Raw genomic sequence first — 23254 nt, 5'->3', positions numbered from 1 at the left:
CTCGCTAATAATTAAGTAGTGGAGTCATTCAAACAGGTTGAAATATTTATATACTTAAGCAGCATTTTTTTTTCTACTTGAAGTTGTAATAGAGAGTTATAGAGAAATACTTCCTGGTATTTACAGTTCAGCAAAGTTCAAATTGACTTTAAAACTCGATGTGTTCTTGGTAGTTTACAGATGAAACGCGTCGTGATGTCCGAGGGGTGTGTGTATGTGTGTGTGTGTCTGTGAGCACTTTTGCACGTAGGTGCACAATCAGAATATGGAGTTTACTCTGGGATTTTCTAGAAAACAATTTTCAAATTTAGTTTGAGAATTTTGGTATCTTGAGATGAGACAAACTTATTCATTATCTGAGAACAAAATTGTTGTAAATCAGAGCACACAACAATTTAGTTCTCAAATAATAAATAAATGTATTTTGCTAGTCAGAAATATTTGAAATGCAACTTGTATTTCCTTGAGTTTGTTTTGTGATTAGTCCCATGCAATGTTGCTAGTTTGGCTTGATAATATATTTGAAAAAGACATGTTTTGCCTGGAGAGTAATTTCTGAGGGATATTTATGTATAAGCAGGGACTCGGGGAGGAGCTCATCCTGGCCTTTTTTTCCCATGGACTGGGATTCCTCCTTGGTGAGGATCGATCAGGGCACATGGTGCCACCTGGATTGGGGGTGGGACGTGGGAGAGAATTCTGCAACCCATTAGGCAAAATCGTTTTCTCCTTAAAAAAAAAAATGAGCCCTTTATATCTGAGAGTACGTGACAGCTTTGAATGCTGCATTAATTCCTGTGACAATTTTATCTTTCCCTGCTATTAAAATGTGCAAGTTATTAATACTACTTATTTTTTAAAGTTTATATTCATCAGCTACTGAATCACGGCCCATAACCATCTCTATTATTTATGAAAACGTGGTGGAGGGATGAGGAGATGATGTTTTATGACCTTTCCACAAAAATCAGAAAAATACTCTTGAACTGTGTTTTAAGGAAAGTTATCATTGACTTGCAAGTGCTTTAATTTTTAATTCAAAGAGTTCAGGCTGCTGAGCTCTTCCCCAAACACCATTAGACTCAAGAGCCCAAAGAGGTCAGAATGTCTGGGATCACCTCCTTCCTAGCAGTGGAAGTCGGTACTCCCGAAAGCAGCCAGAACGTGATGAACGTAACTGACCCCTTCCCAACAGTGAGAGCTGGCAAGTAGTCGAGTCAAATTCGTCATGTATCTGAGACAGTGTCACTTACCATGACTTGACTCAGGCCAGTAGCAAAAGCAGGTAAAGACAGTAAGATATTCCGTGTCCTGTAAGCAGACTCAGGAATAATGTGAGTGGCCCATCATTTGTATTTATTTCCCTTTATAAAATCAAATGTCAGATATAAAACAGAACTTTTCCAGAAAGCTTTTCTTTTCTTCGTAATTGACTAAAGCTTTTGCTTTTTGTTAAGTAGGGTTCGGGGACACTGGAGCCTGAGGATGCTGGTTAAAAGCCCAGAGGTTAGGACAGGAATGGTTCTAGAGGTGCCCTCGCTAGGATGCTCAGGCCACTGAGGACAACATCATGCCCAGATTTAGCCCCTTGGTTTAGTGGGAGGAAATGGTTTCTCCAATAACAGGAACCAATATCCTGCTCGCCTCTCTGAGCAGTGGCTACATTAACAGCATCTTTCAATTCAAATATGTGATCCTGAAAAGCCATTATTATTTTTTTAGTTTTATTAATCCTAAAACAGACCTGTGAAGTCTCTATTTATTCCTTTAGCAGGTCATTTATTCATCATTCAGAAAATCGACACTATGATATAGTGGATATATTTAAGGCTACAAGCTCAGTACTCCGAGAATGGTTTTATGCTCATTCCTAAGCACATATTACAGGACCCATATTATAGGGCCGTTGCACCATATTTTGTTTGGACTTCCGTTTTTTTGTTTGCTAAAATTTAATTTGGCCTGCCCTTCCCCCGCTTGTAATGATAATGCAGTTTTATCTTCCCGACATTGTGTATAAACACAAGATAGTAGAGAAAGGACTACTAGGGGCATAGAAACTAAGAAGAAAGTCGTTTGGTTTCCCGTGTGAAAAAGGAGGACGTCTTACATGGGGTGTGACATTCTGTTTACTTTGCTTCATTTCATGTTCTCATGTCTCCTGCCCCCTCCCCGTAGACGGCTTGATGGCATCTCGTCAGCGCTGAGAGTCTGGCCCTCGGCCCGGTTATTTCGGGGAGTCGATCGCGGCTTTGGCCCTCGCACCTCGGGCGGGTCGTGCCAAGTCCGCGCGCCGCCTGGGCTGCACCCTGGCCCCTGGGCCCTCCTGGCCGCTGCCTCTCTGCGCCCCCCCCCGGCCCGGCCCCAGGGGGAGCCGCTAGCTCAGGACCCCAGGTCCCCCGGTTCCCCGCAGCTCAGCTGACGCCTCTCCTCCAGCCCGGGTGCTGAAAGGGCAGATCCCTGCGGCCGGAGGTGCCCTGAGCGAAAGGCCTGCGCGCTGCTAACTCTAACCTGGTTTTTCCCTCTTTCGTTTCCGTTTTTTTCCTAAAAATGGTACCTAGTTTTCTTAATTTCTTCCCCTTGGAGGGGAAGAGTAGCTTTAAAATCAGGCAAGGACTCGGGACCCCTCAGCATACCCAGAACGTCTGATACGATGCCTCTCTTTATTTTTCAGTCAGTTTGCTCCCAGGAAAGCCTTTTTGTGGAAAACAGGTAAAATGAAATTTGCTTTTTCGTGTGTCGTTAGAGGAACAAAGTGTGTCATGTGTGTCCTGTATATTCATAGATAAATACCATATATAAGTGCGTGCTTGAATATATGTATAAAGAAATACATATATCTATGCGTACACACCTATATATGCACACGTATGTGTTATTTAGCATGTCCAAAAGTTATTTCACTGAGGGAAAAACTCCTCTCAGTTACTTCCAAACATGAGTTTCAATGTCTCCGATATTTAAAGTCTCAGCTTCTGGTCCTTCCAACAGTTGTAATTTGCTATTATTTCCTCCAGGCATTGAAGAGTTTAAGTGTTGAGACCCCACAGGAACTTGCAGTTTCATTGGCTTATTGACTAGGCCGCTAAAAGCACTTGTATATTTGGTACTGTTAACCACTTCCTGTGCCCTGTGATTATCTATAGCTATACAAATAATAACTAGAATAATGTTGCTTTAAGTTTCTCATTCTGAATAATGCACCAGTTTCTATAAAAGGCCTAACTTGGAAATCTTATCTAACTGGTCTGGATTTAGCAGTACACCTGACTTGGGAGTTAGGAGGAGGAGGTGCTTGCTGTGAAATGAATGAGTTATAAAATTCATACAAAGTCTTGAGCATAAGAGCAGAAATTTTTCAAGTTTAGCATGTATCTTTTTAATTTTTATTCTTTTTAATTTATCTTTATTGTTGAAAGTATGACAGATGTCCCCTCTTTTCCCCCATTCATCCCCTCCCCCTGCATCCGCCTCACCCCCGGCCTTCCCCACACTATCGTCTGTGCCCCTGGGTTGTGCATATAAGCATGCAAGGTCTTTGATTAACCCCTCCCCACCCACGCCCCCTCCCCACCTTCCCTCTGAGATCCCTCAGTCTGCTCCATGCTTCTGTCTCTGGATCTATTTTTAAATAGCTCTAAACTGACATAGGTATTAAAATGCTCCATTGATTTAATTGCAGATTTTTTTAAGGGGAATTAAGGAATTCCACATTTGCTGTACTAATGGGTAACTTGGAATGGAAATACAGTATCCATTTTAAAAGCAGTGTTTAGTTTTATTTTGGGTGTCAGCTTAATGGGTGGCCCCTATAAAATTGATTAAAATGTAGGCTGTTTGATTCAATTCTAGTACTTAGAGAAAGTTTAAACTGGGCACTAGAAATGATTGGTAGGGGAAAAAATGCCATCATTCATATTAGCAATTATAAATATTCAAGTAACTAAGTCCCTCAATTGAATACACTTGTTTTGGAAGAAGAGATGAAATGAGAACACAGGTCTACATGAGGCATTCAAAAACAGCCTTAGAAATTCACGCAGAGTCAGACAGGTATCCCTTATTTACAGTCAAGTTAAGAATCCACAAGCATTAGCATCTTAGGGATGATTCTGAACAATTCCAAAATTGTATACCCTCACCAAAAAGGTTAAGTGGGCATTTATAAGTTAGTCTAGTGGGAAATCTTATCCCCTAGTCTTCTAGCCAATCATTTCCCCACCTTACTCTCTAATTATACTCGTTTATTTGGGTTTTGTACAAAAATACTGCTAACATAACTTGTGTTCCTTACATTCAGATTTGATGGTGTTCATCAATACGATAATTGGTCACATACACGCACTGCATGCATGAACAAGTCTTGATGTTCCCATAAAGCAAAATTTTAATTGAGTGAATTCCTTACAAAAATAAGTATATTTCTTGGATCCCTGCCTTTCGAATGCCAATATTTCACTATGCTCAAGAAATAAGGAATAACTTTATTATAACCCAAAGAAAAGTAATCACAACTAATATATTTACTTAAATATATATTCTCTCTGTATCAATTACTTTTCTTCTCCCCTCCTCTCCCAGTCCCCTCTATTTCCTCGGCTCTTCTTTCTCCCTTACCCAGCATCAGTGTTTGAATCCTGGGGTAGGGAAAAATCATCCCGCCATTCATTTATTATGGCAAAATTCAGTGTCATGCAAATAAAACAGTATATGGGGTTGATCTGCAAGACAAGTGTGTTATAGTAGAGTCACATCCATTTATTCCCCTTAGGTTTTATATCATAAAAATCATGTTTTTCATTTCCAGTCGGCTCTTGGAAGACAGTAACATATGCAATGAGACCTATAAGAAAAGACAGCTCTTTCGGTTGGTATGGTTTCCTTTTCTAAAACTGTGTTTTCAGATTATGTGGCAGAATCAATGTTAAATATAAGTATATTTGTATAAAATATCTCTGTTCATGAAACAAAAGATGTTGGGTTATCTCTTTGTAAAGCTTGTTACAGAGCTGGTTGAAGCCATATTGGATAACGTGAGATACTGGACCAGGAGACATTACTTTGGATACAATCCTTTAGGCTTCTTCCTCTGATTTTCTGGTTGTTTTTATTTTCTCAAGGGCTAGCACAGATTTAGCATTCCCAAATCAACTTTGGTGAATTACAGAGTTAGAATTTCTCTGACAGGTTGCAATTGTGTATGCATTCCCAGCACTGGAAACAAATCAATGATAACTCTATTTGAGTGCTTGATTTTTAGCTATTACCCATCGTACTATTTCAAACAGGATTTTTTTTCAAGCATATATTTTATTTCTAAAGGGAAATATGAGATTGCTTCCAATTAGAGTGAACTACTTAAATCAAGATCTTTGTGGGATATGGGTAACAGATGATATGTGTGTGTGTATATATACATATACACACACACATATACATGATTATCTATAATATATAATATTAAATTATACAATATAATTATTATAATTTAGTAACTATATATAATATTATATACTTTTAAGCTATAAACTTGTCTGGAAGCTCCATGAAAACAGAGGGATCACACCCATGTTCTCACTACTCTATTAAATGTATCTCTAGCATTCATTATGAAACAAAGAATATACACAATCCTCTTTGTATACTCAATTCCTAACACATATATTAATACGTTAGTGCTTTTGTGAATATTAGGACTCATCTCTGTTGTAGGACAGGCAAAACAAACAAACAAATAAGTAAAACTCTTGCCCACTTAGAACAAAAAAGGACACCAAGAAAAACAGATGGATTGTGCGCTTAGAAAGTATCTTTTTGCAGTAGATCTGAAGTTAGGACCTCATCATTGGAAAAGGGAGAGTCATTTGTTCCCTTTACACTGTGGCTGAAACCAAAACCAGGATCTTTTTTTTCACTTCCTTCATATTTCTAGGTTGACCTGCACAGTCTAATGCCCTCCGCTTGCCTAAGTAGGTGCTTCTCACTCGAAGGTTAAGACAGTAGCCTGCCTCTTGCCCCGAAAGCCCGAGGAGGCTGGCATTGACCCGCGCTCCTGCACGCACACGCCACGCCTGCTTGGCTTCGGCAGTCTGGCTACAATGTGGGCTCTTGCCCCTTACCGACCAGTCAGTCTCACACAGCCCCCGCCTGGTCCCTAGCCAGGGCTGCCACCCCCTCAGGTCAGCCACCCCAACACGGACACCGTGCCCCCCAAACCCCGCGCGCAGGAACTCGGAAGACGACCTCGCACAGAGCCACCCGCGCATGGTAAAGCGATTCAGACTGTGCATCAGACCGAGCGTGAGTCCAAAAAGGTCCTGCGCAGACACTAAGGAAAAGAAATGGTATCAGTTACGTTCATCAGCATAGAAACAGAACTTCGAGTCGGTGCTTGATAACTGCTCTAGGGTCGAATTCTAGCTCTGCCCAAAGGGCCAGCTCCTCCTGATGACCAGACCGCTCATTCCTACTGTCTCCCTGGTTTCCAGCAGCAGGGGACCAGGACTGCACTTAGGAGGGACGGAAAGGCTCTGGAGGGTATTTTTTTTATGATGCCACGCCCCAGTAGATACGAAATTCAGTTCTGGACCTCACCTTGCCAGTGCTGAGAAGAATCACTAGATAGAACATTATAAAATACAACTTCAATGTGTAAATATCTAGATATCATACATTAGAGTTAGACACATTTTGAACTTCATTAATGCTAGGTCTCTAAAGCAGAATTCAAATTCTCTCTTTTAAAAATATATATATTTTTTATTGATTCTTAGAAAAAGAGGAAGGGAGAGGGAGAGAGAGAAACAGCCATGTGATAGCAAAACATCGATCCGCTGCCTCCTGCACACCCCCTAGCAGGGATGGAGCCCACAACCCCAGGCATGTGTCCGACCAGGAATCGAACTGGTGACCTTTTGGTGCATGAGACGAATCTCAACCAACTGAGCCACACCTGCCAGGGCTTAAATTCCCTCTTTCAACATGCACAGATCTTCACTTAGGAAAGATGATTTGTGCTGGTGGAGTTAAGGAAATCTTAGGTTGCCTTATTGGCCAGGGGATACGGCAGAAGTCTATAGGAGCTACCCAATATTCTAGAAACAGCTCTGCCAAAGGGAAGGGTGTAAACTACCGCACCCCAGCTTGCACCCAGGAATAGTGGTGGACACCTCCTTTGCAGAGAAAGGCCCAGCCACACTGGCATTTAGAGGAAGTCTGGATTCCTCCCAGGGAGGTGCAGAGTTCATGGGAAGAGGGGTCACTGGTGCAGAATTAGTCAGGATCACCCCACATCTCCTTCTGACACATACAGGATGCCAAGGTAAGAACCAACTCAAATCTTTTCCTATAATAAACATTCCGAATTAGCTGTAGCTGAGGTTATTGTCACATCCTTTGTACACTTGCAGTTGCTAAGTCATATTTAGGCAGGCTTTGTCAAAGGCGGGTCAAACTCATCCGAATTAAATGGAAAAAGAATGAAGTTGAATTTGGAGGTTGAAGGGGAGACAATCAGGAAGAGAAAAACTGCTCACCTTTCTAGCAGAAAAGGGTACTTTTTTCCTCCAGGTTACCTCCTCTGGCTTTCTTAAATTTCAAAGGAGTTTAAGAACTAAAGTCACCTGGCCATTGGTGAGTGTTTGATCCTTCCTGCTGGCAACGTTGTCTTCTTTTAGGTGGTCCTTGTTTCTAAGACCAGTCTTCCTAAGGTCCTGAGGACAGAGAGAATGTTTGTAAGAAAACACTGACCTAGGACAGCAGTGCTTTTTGTTTTGTGAGTCTCTGTTCCACTTCCTTCCCCCCCTTTAGCTCCTATCACAGATGAGCTGCGTCATTTTTGTTATCTTTGGGTCCGGTACCTCCTTCCATTTTCAGGGACTAGAGAGTTTAGTAGATAAAGTTGAAGCCAAACCTAAAATTTTCTGTGTACCTTCCGCACAACTTGGCTGGTGTGTGTTTCAATCAGGTGTGCGTACCTCTAGCCCCCAATGGCCCATTACTGCCTTTAGGAGAATATTTATCAGCAAAGCTCCTAATCCCATCTGTGAGATCTGGATCAGGATCGAGTATGTCGCATCGTGCAGTGATATGAAAATAGGGGTTATATCTACTGCCCTTGATTTATGTCCCCTTATTTATAATCCATGGGAATCTAAGAATATTTTATGAGCCATTATTTCCAACTGCGGTAAAAGCTTTGAAAATACTAAGTTACTCTTTAAGCAGATTGGAAACCAATGAAAATGCAAATTTCACCCACTTTCTCTGGAAAAGACATGCAATTTGGTCCACAGCTTAGAGATTCTCTGGAGTCTTCAAAATTCACTTCTGGCTATTGGCTCTCTTCCAACACATTCCCTCCTTTTCTGTTTGAATTTTGAACAAATGTGTTGTTTCACCGGTGGAGCTTTCGTCTGTCTGTCTGTTGCTTTCACCGGTCCCCTTGGCGTGTTTCCTGTGAGCCCGGCGCTTACACTGTTGTGGTCACGAGCGGTTCCTGGGAAGGGCTGAGAGGCTGAACTTGGGGGGCAGCATCCTCACCAGGGTGGCAGGGTCATCCCCCATTCCCGGGCCGGCTGTCACAGCCTCAGGAAGTCAGAGGGGCCTCGCAGAGCCAGGGGAGTTAGTGGCTTTTCTGGAACTGTCAGCATTCCCCACAGCCCAGCCACAGTGCTGGGGGGACAACAGCCGTCCTCCGGGGCGTTGCTTTGAGGATCACGCAAGGCCACAGGCGGTTCCAAAGGTCGCTTCACTGCTGACTCGGCGGGGAGACTGCACCTTCCCTCGGCTCGCACACACAAGCTTCCGATTACACGGCACACCCTGGTTTTCTAGCTGTTTCTCCTTCACCGGCAGAGGGGCCCCGTGACATTGCCAGGGGGACTTTTCCTGTGTGTAACACGTTATGTGAGATGTGTCGCCTGCCTGCCCGGTGGGGTGTCTGTGGCTGTTCGGGAGGCAGCAGGCTCGATGGAAAGGGTTGACTAGAAGGGTCTCGTGGAGACGACTCTCCCGGGAAGGTCCCCTCTGTCCCCCGCTGCTCACGGAGCGTAACGCTGTCCCTGTGCGTTTTTCCGACGGCCGCGCTCCAGGGGCAACAGAGACGGCTCGGCGAGGACGTGCGGGAGCCGGCAGAGCAGCTCGGAGACCGAACTCAAGTGGCCCGAGCAGCAGCGGGCCTGGAGCAGCACCGACTCCGACAGCTCGGGCCGCGGCCTGCGGCCCGCCGTGACCCGGACGGCCAGCCTGGGCGGCGTGGCGGTGCTGGCCCGGGGCGACAGCTCGGCCAGCACCAGGAGCACCGGCCGGCTGTCCAAAGCAGGTAGCTCGGGCGAAGGGGCTCAGCCCTGCGTTTCCCCAACCCTCCCCAGGCTGCAGAGCCGCCCCGCCCTCTGACTTGGCGTTGGTGGCGATGACATTAATCACTGCGGCGGACGGACGTCAGAAGGCGCAGCTTAGCAGCGCTGCTCTTGCTAGCGGGGTGCCTGAGTCCAGTTACTAACCTCTCCCATCGCCGGTCTCCTCATCTGTAAAACGTAGGTTACAATAGAATATTACGCTAACCAGCCCCCTCAGGAGACTGTTTTAAGTTTAATTTCAATCATTTCTATAAATATGGTTACCAAATACCTGCACAGGGCAACTATTTGACAAAGGTTAGCTTTTTAAAATTTTAATACTCGGAGTTATTCCTTAAAACCACATTGTAAGGTAATTCTGATAGTAGTAGTTTCCGTTCCTGCTTTGGCATACTGTTAGCACGACCCTGGGCAAGTTAGTTAACCTCTTTGTGCCTCAGTTTTCTCACCTGAGAAATGGGAATAATAATAGCACCCATATTTCAAAGTTCTTGTTAAAACCAAGAGTTAATATGCTCAAAGCAATACCTGGCAAGTTATTAGTCCTCAGTAAACACCAGGTTTTGTTTGTTTTTATTATTTCCATTAAATGTTTTCCATCCTTGCTTTGCAGATAAGGGGAGTGAGCCTCAAAACGTTTAGAGTTTCCAAGTAGCCAGGTTCATGCATCTGTTTTCTTCTTGTTTTCTTCCTTCAGTGAATAGTGATCTTTTGAGTTTGGTAGTTCAAGTTCATGCGGACAGTTTTTGGGAGTTCATGATGATGAGAGATTAGAACCATTAACCTGAAACAACTTTAAACTGATGGAAGTGTCAACACCAAGGGGTTGAGTCTGCAAAATACCCCACATGGCCTACCGTTATTAGCTCTTCTGTCTCCCAAAATCTCTCAGCATTTTTTACAAATTACTTTCAAATGTTTACAATTAAAATACCTCATAATATCCCAGGAAGGTAACAGGCGACACTTCAGTAGTCCTCCATGAACTGAAGGTTTTATTTATTTATGTATTCATTCCTTTATGTATTATTTTCATTGAATTTATTGGGGTGACCTTGGTGAATAAAATTAGATAGGTTTCAGGTGTACAGTTGTCTAATATAGCATCTGTATACTGTATTGTGTGTTCACCACCCCAGGTCTCCGTCCACCACCATCTCAGTTTAGCAGGAACTGGCACTGTTTGTTTGGTTTGGGTATTGCTTCAGAAGTTTGGAGGCCCTGACTCAGCTAGGGTGGGGTGAGGGTTGTGATTCTGTGACGGGCCCTGGGGGTGCAGCCATGATCTGGGGTTGAAAGTAAGTGGCAGGCCGGGGCCGGGGGGGAGTGGTAAGTGGACACCACCAGCCAGAGGTGGGACATGGGCTGCCCTAGACTGCGAATCCTTTCTCAGCCAAGCGCCACTCACACGAGGAGGGATTCTATGAAACCGAGGCTCATTATGCTAATGGTTTAGCATCATTATGCTGTTGACAAATGCCTCCTGAGAAATTATCTTGTGTTTTCCTACATAGGCAGGAAATTAATAGCATTTAGTTACAGTCACTCCTTTATATATATAAATCTTGCTTCTTGGAAAGGTTCAGGTGGGCTCTGTCATTTTTATTCACCAATTGGAGAATTCTTGATTTCTAGCTCTAATTAATTGCTCTTATATCCCACTATTGCAGCAACTGAAGTCAAGGAAATCCACTGTGGTGCACTTAAGCTCTTGTAAACTAAGAAAGGTTCAATAGTTTTAAATCTTCTTAAAAGGCAGGAACCAAGTACCTTAAATGGCGCACTTGAAAATTCCAGTACACCAAAAGAGCTCTTATGATTTTTAAATTAATCGTCATTCTCGTGCACCAGCCCCCAATCGCTTCCAAAGCAAAGATTTTTGGAAACATTTAAAACACCTCAAGAATGCTCAAATGCCATGTTCTTTGAAGAATGGTTAGAAATTGCAAGTGCTTCAGACATATTTTTTTTAAATCTAAGTGTCTCCATTTGAAAGCTTGTCAAGGTGCAGGAATGGAAAGCAAAAAATAATAATAATAATAAAGGAGATCAAGATAGGATGTCAAAATAAACCCACAATTTCCCAGGATGGTTTTTATGAAGCAGAGCTGTCAGTTCTGCTGTCATGAAACGTCAGAACAGCACAAGTTGTCCGTTGTTTACCTCATTGCGCACAGCAGACTTGAAAACTTTTTACCTTTCAGAAAGCAGGTCTGGAGTGGTGACATTTACGCTACTCTCCTCCTCCGATTACATAGGCTGGCGCTTTACAGAGATAATAATGATGCTTTTTCCAAGTGGGAAACATGTTTTCCTACATTTTGGAAAAGGCACATTACTGAAGTCTGCACGTACAAGCGCTTTCTCTGGCGCCGAGGCTGCCTTCCCCCTGTTGCAAACCCCACACTGAGCAGATGGTCACCTAACAAATGTCCAGCACACACCTGTGGCAGCAGATGATGTCATTATGTCACTACTTCTCCTTGTGATGAGGATTCAACTGGTGCTGGTGCTCCAGCCTTAGCAGCTTCTTGGTAGAGGCGGTATGGTGAAAAATAAGAGTATGGCACCTCTTTCTTTCACACTGGCCAGACTCCCTGTTTCTCTATCATCCCTCCCTCTTGGCACAGTAGGAGTTCTCACCTTTAGCTGTGTCAGCATCACATGAAGAATTTCTTAAAGCACAGATTACTTGTTCAGAAACCATCCCTGAAGAAGAACCCATCTAGAGAAATGAGATAGCCTTCTGTTTTGTTTTAGTAATTTTGCATGGCCTGGTATTTTGTTTTCTGGATGCAAGGCCATTCTTGCTGTCACCCTCCTAATCTGCACCGTAGAGTATTTTTGAAGCCAATACAAGACACCTCATCTTGCTCCCGCTTCCTCTTCTGCATGTTTATTTGCGTCACTACACTAATGCATCCTAGATATTTTCTTCTGCCTTGTAATTTCAGAAGCTTTAGGTTATTCTACTGAACTCTGACCCTGGATCTGGAAACATTTTCTTGAATTCAGAAAAAGAATACTTATGTTTCAGGGTCCTTAAAAAAAGAAAACTTGCATTAGACGAGTTGAAAAGGCAAGGAAGACTTTATTTATAACTAATTGCAACAGGAGTCAAGACTATTACAATAGGGGAGGGAGCTTAAACTCAACCTTGCTGAAGCAAAAGGCAGGGGAGTTTCAGTGAGCTGGTGGAAAAGTGCTGGAGGAGTTTAGAGAGGTGACTGGTCAGTTTGATTAAGCCATCTGTGTTTGCTAATTGGTATTTATAAAAGTCAGGCTCTTACCCTCCCACAGAAACTGACAGACAAGGGAACTATTTTCTTGATGATGGCATTTCAGAGGATGGCTCTCAAGTTCACTCTAGCTCACACCCCAAATCAGAGTTATGACAGGCCTCATTGTCTCCAACTCTTTCTGTCTAACCCCTCAGTCCAGACAGGGGCATGATCATGTCTGTATGACCTTACATGTCGGGGGGCAGGAAGTTTTGTTGTATTATTACTGTTGTTGTTGTTGAGTCTGTGCTAGTGTCAAACTTGAACTGTAACATCAGATCATATATAGCAAGTCCTCAAAGAAACGCTACGGTTTGCACTGGGGCTGGGACTTCAGGGTTATAATATCAGTGATGTGGTCTCAAGATACTCCTAGTATTTTCAAAATTCCTTTTAGATCCTTTCTTTTCCTCCCCATATGTTATTCAGAACCCTCAGTATTTTAAACCAGCTGGTTAGATGGAGCATCCAGAATTAACCTGAAACTTTATCACTATTGATAATCAAGTCATGGAAAAAAAGAAAATTCCCAACTGTGAACACTTGTGGCAGCCCACGGTATACGCGTATGCAGAGCTTTAGGGCGCCATTTACCAATGAACCACCCTAGTGGCATTTGAGAAGGCTAAAAGAGAGTGTCCATTCCTAATCTCTCTTATTTTTAGGAAACTAGCGCATCAGAAAAACATGCAGCAGATATTTGAATAAAATGGGAGTCACATGCGGGAGGGGCGTTGCTTATTCTGGCCCTGGCAGCGCCCGCCTCAAACCCTTTAGCGATGGATGAAAGCAGCGTTTAGGCCCAGGGCCGTGCCCTCTGTCGCCTTCTGTGTGCTCACTGACCTGTTGGTTTGTCTCCCTGGCAGGCTCCGAGTCTTCCAGCAGCGCAGGCTCTTCAGGATCGCTGTCCCGCAGCCACCCGCCCCTCCAGAGCGCAGCCCTGGCCTCGGGCGTGGCCGCGGCTCCCGCCCCAGGCTGTGCGCCCTGCGCGGGGCACGGGCACGGCGGGGGCGCCCAGGCGGGCGCGGGTGGCACCAGCTACATCCTCTGCCCGCTGGAGGCCGCGGCGGGCATCCCGCCCGGGAGCATCCTTCTGAACCCGCACACAGGTGAGCGCGCCGCCTCCGCCCTGGCGGGCTCGGGGCCAGCGGGCGCCCTCGTGCTCGGCCTCAGGGTTCTAGCAGCGAGTCTTTTTGAAAATCGTTGGGCAGGAGAACGGGCGCGTGGACCTGCGCGAAGGATCTTGGTTTAGGACGAGCGGGTCTGCTGCCGTCACCTCCATCCGTATTGATCCCAGTATTGAGACAGGCATATAGACAGATTCTTCCCCGAAATGCCCACTGTTCTCTCCTCATTGACCACAGTGTTTCTCGTGTATTCCCAGGAACTAAGCCCCGAGATCAGGGAGCCATGAACTGGGACGTGCTAATGAAACTTTGTGTTTCTCAGACCAAATCCGTGCATAGCCTATTATGGCGTTAGTGGTGTTTCTGCATCCAGAATATTTCAGGAACTTGAGCTATTAATTGGGACACGTGGGGGACTCTTCACTATAGAAGATGCTTCTGACCTTGCCACATCCCCCATTCCTCCTAGACAATGAGGAATAGCAATGGTGAAGAGGAGACGGGCAGCGAATTTCTATGGATTTTAGAGATTTTTAGGCCTACACTGGTTTTGGTGGGGGTTGGAAAACTGGTAACTTCATGATTATAGTTTCTTCAAAGGTGAATGGCTATTGGTTCTTAAATGTTCAGTTTCTCTAGTGTCCAGTTAACTTCCACACTGGTTCCAAAGGACCCAGAGCATTGAGCCAACAGACTAAGGAACATCTGCTCCACGGGGGAGACCTCCCAGGCTGGGCAATGTCGCCTGTGCCTCCAAGGCCAGTTGGCAATATCTGCAGACATTTTGATTATCATGACCCAGGGAGGAGGGGACCGCTGCTGGCATCTAAGAAGGTAGAGGCCAGAGATGCTACTAAAACATCCTACAGTGCACAGGTCAGCTCCTTACAGACACAGGATTATGCAGCCCAAAATGTCAGCAGTGCAGTGGTTGAGAAACCCTGGGTTGGAAGGTTTGACATTGACTGGCCATCTCCTTAGAAGCCTTTATAATGCTTGAATTGTCTCAACATATATCCAAAGTTTGGTTTGGGTTACTGCAGAGTATTTCTTTGATGAGCTAAACTTGAAAATGCAAAACCGGATGTGAACCTCGTAAAAATGATCCAACTCCATCTTCTCACATATATAGTGCTACTAGTAATTAGGAAATTCAGAGAAACATGAGAATGATAGTAAAATAGTTACTTGAATAATTGCCACATTTTCATGAAAACATATGGCACATTCTCAAGGCATGGCGTTTGATTGAGACATTTTGAAAATGCCATCAGCTTCAGGGAAAAGAAGGCATAATCATTTTATTGAAAACCATCTGAAAGCTTTCTGATTAAGACACTTCTAAGGAGAATATTACATGGCTTTTCTTATATTTGGATCATTGTAAGCACTATCAACGAAATTAAAAGAAAAACCAGAATCATACTAATTACTCTGGGCGCTGATCGGAGGACGGTCTGACTCTGTCGGCTTAAGTTCTTTCATTTTCCATTGCGAGGGGGGCTTGCAGACAGGGGCACAGAACTAAGCGTTAGTTTTCAGTGCTTTGTTTTCAGCGAAATTGCAGAGTGTTTCCAAAAAAGCACAACAGAGTCTTTTCTGGGTATAATGCAAGAATATTATTTGTAATGACAGTGTGGCTGTGCATGTGTATGTGTCTATTATCATCTGTAATCTTGTTTACAGAAGAGGAAAGAAAGCGCTTTCTGGTGCCAAGGCCCAATTCTTATTCATTGGACAGAGTCATTTAGAGCTGTTGTCAAAATATCTGCTTTCAGAAGGGATCCTAAGGAAGGGACAGGATCTGATAACGCTGCTGAACAGCGTTGTCATACACAATTCTCTGATCTGACAAATGCTGGACATTCACATATCCCTAGACCAGAAGGAGAGTGTATTAATAAATTGTGTGCTGTGGTTGAGTGGTGAGATACAAGGGGAACTATGATGTTTCTTCTTTTACAGAATGTGTTTATTTTTATGAGTTGAAACTATGCACATACATGTACGTATATGTGTGCGTTGGGGTATGTATATGTGCATGTCTGTCTGTCTATCTAATCTCGATCGGGACTCTACTATTGAAACTGGAAATCTGCCTGCTTCGGGCTGGAGCTCCTCTTTCTCTGTCATTGCTGTCAGCTGAAGTCCGCATGTCTCTTCATCTGCCAGACACATGGTGGAAGCGAAGTGCTGTTAGGAACCAAGAGCATAGGACTGCTTTGCTTCTTGTGACAATTTTTCTTGGGTTCATTTTCTTGTGACCAGCGCATTTATAAGCTCCTATGAGACGGGATCATACTTGGCTATGTTTTTACTTCCCTAGAATGGATAATTATCAACTACCCATATATTTATATATATATATATATGTAAATATATATGGATAGGGAGTTTTTCACCTAGTGTCTTATATTTGAAAATGTGGCTCATGTATAAAATTAGGGTGGATAAATATCTGTCTTAAGCAGGGATAAGACAAGCAATGATTTGAAAATAGGAAGGCGCCTGCCTGTCATGTCTACTAAGTGAAACAAAAATGAAACGTCCTTCGTCAATACAACTGGCATGGCTCTCGCTAAATACTAAATATTTGGACAAATATTCTTGCAGTTCCCCAAATCCAGCCACCACTTTTTATTTTGTCTGGCCCTAGACCCAGCGCTCAGCTGGCCTCTCCCTGGCTCAGGACCTTTGCCCTGCTCTTCCTTTGCTTTCCGGGCATCGGGGTGAGGGGGTTGCTGTGGAGGCTCTTTTTCCAAAAGTTCCCGTGTTACGTCTTTCACCTTTGCAAGGCGAGCCTGGCCTGAGTCTTGACACTGATCTTTCTCCAACTGTCTTGGACTCAGCCTCCTTTTGGAAATTTCTAGCAGAAGCTCATCTTTGCTTGGCTATTTTCTTTCAACTTGGTGCTATCCAGAGATGCCAACAGCCTTTGGCATCCCCCAAGTCCTCGTTAATGCCCCTGTATGTCGTCCTTCCATTTTGCTTTGCCTTCGTCGGCTGCAAATTCATGAGTGTGGGATGAGGGCAGCCTTCAGGGACTGCACTGCGAGCGGCCCTGCAGTCCTGGCCTCTTTGAAATGCTCCTGATGGGCTTCCGTGACCCTACACTTCTTTATAAGTCACAAGACTTCTAGCATCTGTTTATCCAGACTGCTTCTACCTTTGTCTCAAATGCCCTAGGAAGTTTCTGTGTGCTATCTTTAAACATATCTTTGCAAGATCTGAATTAATCCTTGCCTATGCCTAAGCGCCAGCTCCCTTATAGCTTGATGGATTGCCTTCTAAATCCTAGGAAAGGACAATCTCTTTCTCCCACCCCCTTCCTATCTTTTAAAATAAATAAACTTCTGCCAAGTACATGACAGTCATGCCTCAGTGTTAGGAGCCAAAAGCATGTGACTACTTTGCTTCCTGTGTCCATTGCCCCTGGGTTCATTTCCTTGATACCAACACATTTATAAGCTCTTTCTGGGGAGGGGTCATACTTGGTTGCGTTTTTGTTTTTGTTTTGCATCCTGGAATGGATAACAAAGTTTTAGTCACTGTGCAGGTGATCAATAATTATATATTAGTAAATGAATATCTATTACACATTATACATGTTGCTGTGGAGAGGGGAGAAACTTCTCACCTAATGGCATGTATCGGAGAGGAATGAGCACTCTGCATTGAGTCCTTTCCCCGGTCCTGGCTCAGCACTGGCTCACCCCTGCGATTGCACTCTGTACCTGTGCCAGCACACGTGCCAGGGCCTGCTGGGCACGCCAGTGTAGGTCCTGACATGAAAACCTCTTCTAGGCTGAAAGTCCCAGGGCCAGCTAGTTTTCCTGTCCCCTTTGGTCTTCAGCAGCTGTCATTCAAACAAATTGCTTATATTCAGCAGTCATTGCATCTGGATGGGTGGAAATGGTAGAATGCAGAGAGGTGATCATTGCCCGACTTGAAAACCGTAGTCGCCCATCCTTGATCTCTAAGGAAATGTTTGTTCTCTTTCCACCTTACCTCTTCCATGTTCCTCTGTCATTTTTACTTCTCCTTGGCGAGCATTAAGTCAGTCTTCTATGCTTTCTTCTCCTTCCAGAAGAACCTGCCACCGCTCTCTACCCAAGCGAATTCTTAGTACTTTTCCTATGTAATTACTTAGGACCATTTCTTTCTTCTGGTCCACGGCATATTGATGATATTTCAAACGGGATCTAAAATTTGTCAAAAAGAACATCTGACTATTTCACAGTTGTTTTTCACCCTAATTATGGTCAGCATTTCACTTCTCCCTGGGCTGTTGAAAGTCATATAAACTAGAATAGATTCTTTCTTTTACTTTGCCATCTTTGTGTATATGTTTGTGTGTCTGTGTATTTGTGTGAGCACATAGTGAGACTAATTTTAAAATGATTTCATATAAAGTTGCTGTGAAGATTTTTTTAAATGTTAGGTACCCAAATTTCCCCTCTTTTAAAGATATGAACAAATAGGGGTTGCTAAGGATTAGAACACTAAATGGGATGATAGATTTTTGAAAATTGACCTATTTTTTCATCTTTTCCCAAATTGCTGAGGGGTTTTGGAGGGAAAAGGGTTGCAGATGTAAAATCCAGAAGAAAGCTATTTTTTGAAAGAGGGGAAAAAATGCAAAACAATGAAATGTAGATAAAATTAAATGCTAATGACAGGGAAACAAATGTCCATGAGGAACATTAGGAACAAGTGCCATTCAACTTAGTCACTGTTCTGTGGCTGTAACTCCGGCACGTTGGCTTCCACCGCAGCATTTGTAATTGGTTGTGGGGCTGTTCCCAGAACTTCCTGAGTTCTGGCAGGTGTGTTCATGGAAACGCAGCCTTTAAGGCTCTTGGGCTGACGTTTTCTGGTAATAACGGGGAGTGCTAAGCTCCCATTATGGTTCCTGACTGAGCTGAGTGAGGTCAAGTCCATTGCCCTTTACCTGTGAGAAATTTGTTTGGCTTCCCCACGATACCAGCATTTGCCTCCCCGACCCATCCCAGTTCACTTTCTTAATGTCCTTTGTAAAGGGCATAGGTGACGTGCATGATCCGCACACGTCCGACATGTAGCCTTGGGAAATATTTGCATACGTGAGCAGCTGTGTAAGCATCACCCAGAGTAAGACACGGAGTGTGTCTAGTCTCCCGGGAGCTTCCCTCACGTCCCCTTAGAGGCACCACTATTCGGAGTCCTGTTGCGTTGGCAAGTGTTGCCTGGTGTTGAATGCGGTGGAATTGGAATTCTACAGTCGCTGCCGTTTTGGGACGGGTTTCTTTCACTTAGCAAACATCGGCTAATTAGCCTAGCTCCCATTTGAGAACAGTTTGTTCTTTGTTGTTAAATAGCATACAACTTTTTTTCACTGGAGTAACGTTTCCTTTGGGTGAGTTTTTATATCTTCCCTCTCCTGTTTCGTTGCTGCTGCTGTTGTTAATTTTCCTCACGTTGCTGGTGATCTTTGGTTGTACATTATGAAAGCACAAGGCAGATTTCCTCGGCCATCACGTGTCCCCTACCTGGATGAGACGCTCACGGGAGCCCCGCCCACCGAGCAGTGCAGGGAGAGGCTTTAGAATAGTGCTCAGGAGGAACTCAGCAAGCTGCCTCTGCCTCTCCTGTGAGACACCAGCCTCGTTTGGGGGAGTTCCTCTCCTCCTCACGGGCATTTAGCTCAGATTCCCAGAGAATATTTTTGTGCCTTCAGTTTAGGGACAGACATACCTCCTGCTCCCTTTCCCGTAGGGATGTGGGGGGTATAGAAAAGGGAAGAAAGGACTCACACACAGTTTGCCAATCCAGTGCCCCAGATTCTGATCCTGCTCTCTCTGTATCTACCAATCCTGGGCGTGAGTCCACCTTGAATCATGCCCCCACCTCTCGTGCATTGATTAAGACTTTCCAGTGATGGTTGGATTTTTTCAGGGTACCAGGTGCTCATTCTGTAGACTTTGGTGGCTTACTTCAGTTCTTGGGTATAATGGGAAATGAATAGGCCTCAGAGTCCTACTGACCAGGGTCACTTCCCGGTTCTCTCACTATTTTTTGTCTTTCTGAATAAGTTGCTTGCTCCCTCTGAGGCCTCATTTTCTCGTCTCCAAAGTTGGGTGAGATTGCACATCTGTGGGTTGTTGGAAGAGCTAAGATCATGCATGTCAGGTGCCTGTCACTGTACCTGCCACACTGGAAACCTGTTGGTTCTCTCCTTTAGCTTCCTTTCCTCCCCCTTGTCTCTCTCATTTGCTGCCCCAGACTCTCTTCCCTTCAGCTGCTTATACCTGTAACTTTTCTGGTGGGCTTTCATTTCCTCTCCTGAGACATCGGGAGGTGACACTTTCCTTCCTCACAGAGCCATGACAAGGCTCCAATAATACTATTTTGTAAACTCTAAAACACTGCCCAAAGAAATAGTAATAAAAACCTGAACCATGCCATTATTTCACAAGGCAAATGACCACATTTCCTTGACCATTATAAGATGGTCCCATGATCAGTTTATTATGCATGACCTTCAAAATCTAACCCCCATGTACCCCAGCGTGTGTCCAGGCAGAGGAGCAAGTGGATGGATGTGGTATGTTTTGTTGTGTGTGTCTATAGGTATTTGTGAAAGTGACAATGATACTGAATTGGTGACAAGGCTAAGGGAAGCTAAGCAAATGTATTGGTAAATATCGTACAGCCAAACGTAGCTGGAATTGTGCGCAAGGAAAGCAGCCCCTCCCAGTGTGCCTGGTCCCGCCGACGGGAGGCACAGGGCCGCAAACACAGGGCTTCGTGAAGATTGCTTCTCCGCGGGGCGCCGCCACACAGGGGCGCCGGGCTTTGGCAAGCCTCCCTGGAGGCGGGGGGTTTATTGCTGCTCCTGAAATTGCTCTGGCCTTACATCATTACCTGGGCTAACTGGGTGGCTCAGAAGCAGCCACGTCTTCACGTGGTGAAGGCTCGTGTCCCGGGTTCCCACTGCCCTGCCTCTTTACCTGAGGTTGCTTTTTAAAAATATATCTTTTTTTATTGATTTCAGAGAGGGGAAAGGAGGGAGAGAGAAACAGAAACATCAATGATGAGAGAGGAAACATCGACCGGCTGCCTCCTGCCCGCCCCCTCCTGGGGATCAAACGCACAACCGGGCCATGCGCCCTGGCCAGGAGTCGAACCGGTGGCCTCTCGGTGCATGAGACGACACTCAACAACTGAGCCACGCCGGCCAGGCTAGGTGGCCTTTGAAGTATCCAGAGTGGTTCTTGCTGGCGAAGGAGAGCTGGGAGGCCCACCTGGACCGAGCTCCAATTCCGTTGCAGGCCAGCCCTTTGTGAATCCCGACGGAAGCCCCGCCATATACAACCCCCCCGCCAGTCAGCAGCCCCTGCGCGGCGCCGTCGTGGGGCCGGCCCAGCAGCAGCCCCGGCAGCAGCCCTCTCCGCAGCCGCCGCTGGCGGGCCCGCTGGTCGCTCAGGTAAGCAGCTGGCGGAAGGCAGGGAGCAGTGCTCCAAGCCGGAGGCTGCAGCGTCGTCGGAGCAGGGCGCGCCAAGGAAAGCCCGCAGCCTGGAGTCCCCAGTCGCAGGTCCGGAGGATTCCGTCTGGATCCTTAAGCTTAGGCAGAGCTGATGCCATCCGCCGGCTTGCCTGGGGGGGCGCGGCTCTAGGGAGAATGAATCACACGAGTTTATCTCAGGGCTAGATGCGCCTTGTGTGTATCAAGGAGCCTTTCTTGGGACTTGAACTTGGATTCCTGCCCAGGCCTTTGCATCACCTCGCTCACCCATTCCCAGCACAGACCACGCTGAGCGGACGAGCCTCGCTCAGGGCTGGCTGGCTCCGGCTGCGTGGACTCCACTTTCCCTTGGGGCCGGTCCCCCTCTCTGCAGTGCGCTGAGCCGAGGGGACCCGTAAGGGGCGGTGGGTGACATGCTTCAGATATGACGGCCTTCCGGCGGGATTTCAAGCCCCCAGTGCTTCCCTGTTACCTGATCAGCTTTTTCTTCCCTCCAGTCTGTCCAGGGGCTGCAGGCTTCCTCCCAGTCTGTGCAATATCCAGCTGTCTCTTTTCCTCCCCAGCACCTCCTGCCTATGTCTCCAACGCAACAGTTCCCCATGGTATGGATTACGTGTGTCTGACTTTTCCCCGGGGAGGGCATACTCGCTGGTTTGACCACTTTCCTGTGCAGGGCTGGCTCATGCTGAGTGGGTGCCCTGGGCTGACTATGATGGGGTGTGTGTGTGTGAATGGCTCATTCCAGAACATTGCACCCAGCTTCAAAATCATGGTCTTTCTATCATCTGTCCCATGTTGAGTGCTTCTGTAATCTGGTACTTTTTAAAGAGTTTACCAGCTAATCAGGAATTGAATGCCTTCAGAATTAGAAGTCAGAAGCACAGAGACACATGAACTTGGTGTGAGGGTCTGAGATATACCTTAAAGTCAGTGTTGAGATGGTGACCACCCTCACCCTACGCTCCTGATATAGTTGTTCTCACATTCCAACCCCCCCAATTTCCGCTCCACTTTCCCACCATGTACTAGGTCCTTCTGGACAATAAGAGTGGACAATGACCCCTAATAAGCAAATGGGCTCCCACCCAGCATGTTGGTGACGCCCGTCCTGGCTCCATCTTTGCAGTAGCCGTGGGTGATGGTGACGGCAAGTCCTTCTTCCTCTCCCCAGTGACAGATCCTGTGGTTACCGCTGGGAAGACCAGCTGGCCCTTCAGGACAGAACACCAAGCCCTCCTTGTCTCAGCACCATCCTGAGGAGCCCAAGCCCTTAATCAAAATAATAATAATTTATTTCCATTGCAAAAGGGAGATGTGGGTCAAATTGTTTACCATCTTGTTCCTCAGGATGATTAAATCTGTTTTCTCTTATGTTTTCTTGTTCTGGATGCAGAATTCCTTTATTTTTTTCAACTTGTACTCCCTGCCTCTCCCACAGTGACAAGCACGTGGCCTGTATGTGCCTCTCCCTTCACTAAGTGGATCTTGCTGATTTCCTCCTTTATTTCTGTGTCCTGCAGAGAGAAGACGTGGCAACACAGTTCGGCCAGATGAACCTGAGCAGGCAGTCCTCCGGAGAGACTCCTGAGCCCCCGCCCGGCCCTGTCTACCCGCCATCCCTCATGCCACAGCCAAGCCAGCAGCCCAGCTATGTCATCGCCTCCACCGGCCAGCAGCTCCCCACAGGGGGCTTCTCGGGCTCTGGACCGTCCCTCTCTCAGCAAGTCCTCCAGGCCCCTCCCTCACCACAGGGGTTTGTGCAACAGCCTCCGCCCGCACAGGTAAGCATGCCTTTCTCACACCCGTGACCCGGAGACGATCTGTGGTGCACTTGGGCCTATATATTTCCATGCAGAGTATCACCAGTTCAATATGTCTTGCCCCTCTAGTCCAGGCTTATATTCCCCACCTGCAGGACCTGGGCTGTCCTTGTGCAAAGCCTTGGGGCCTAAAAAGTAAGCTAAGTGAAACTGACCCAACTGT

The 23254-nt window shown here is 45.7% G+C and overlaps 1 protein-coding gene across 1 annotated transcript in view; it reads left to right on the top strand.

The window, feature by feature from the left end:
* ARPP21 (cAMP regulated phosphoprotein 21) overlaps positions 1–23254 on the top strand; it is a 92152-nt gene that overhangs the window by 26690 nt on the left and 42208 nt on the right. The window contains exons 11-17 of the mRNA XM_087824877.1: positions 2675–2712; positions 4808–4867; positions 9093–9325; positions 13507–13749; positions 21078–21232; positions 21769–21873; positions 22792–23052. Coding sequence (XP_087681003.1) covers positions 2675–2712; positions 4808–4867; positions 9093–9325; positions 13507–13749; positions 21078–21232; positions 21769–21873; positions 22792–23052 — 1095 coding nt within the window. The remainder of the gene's footprint in view (positions 1–2674; positions 2713–4807; positions 4868–9092; positions 9326–13506; positions 13750–21077; positions 21233–21768; positions 21874–22791; positions 23053–23254) is intronic.

This window comes from Miniopterus natalensis, chromosome 15, assembly GCF_054644295.1.
Source record: "Miniopterus natalensis isolate mMinNat1 chromosome 15, mMinNat1.hap1, whole genome shotgun sequence".
Classification (NCBI taxonomy): domain Eukaryota; kingdom Metazoa; phylum Chordata; class Mammalia; order Chiroptera; family Miniopteridae; genus Miniopterus; species Miniopterus natalensis.
Note: the sequence above shows the minus strand (reverse complement) of the source record. Positions and strands in the feature narration are given on the sequence as shown.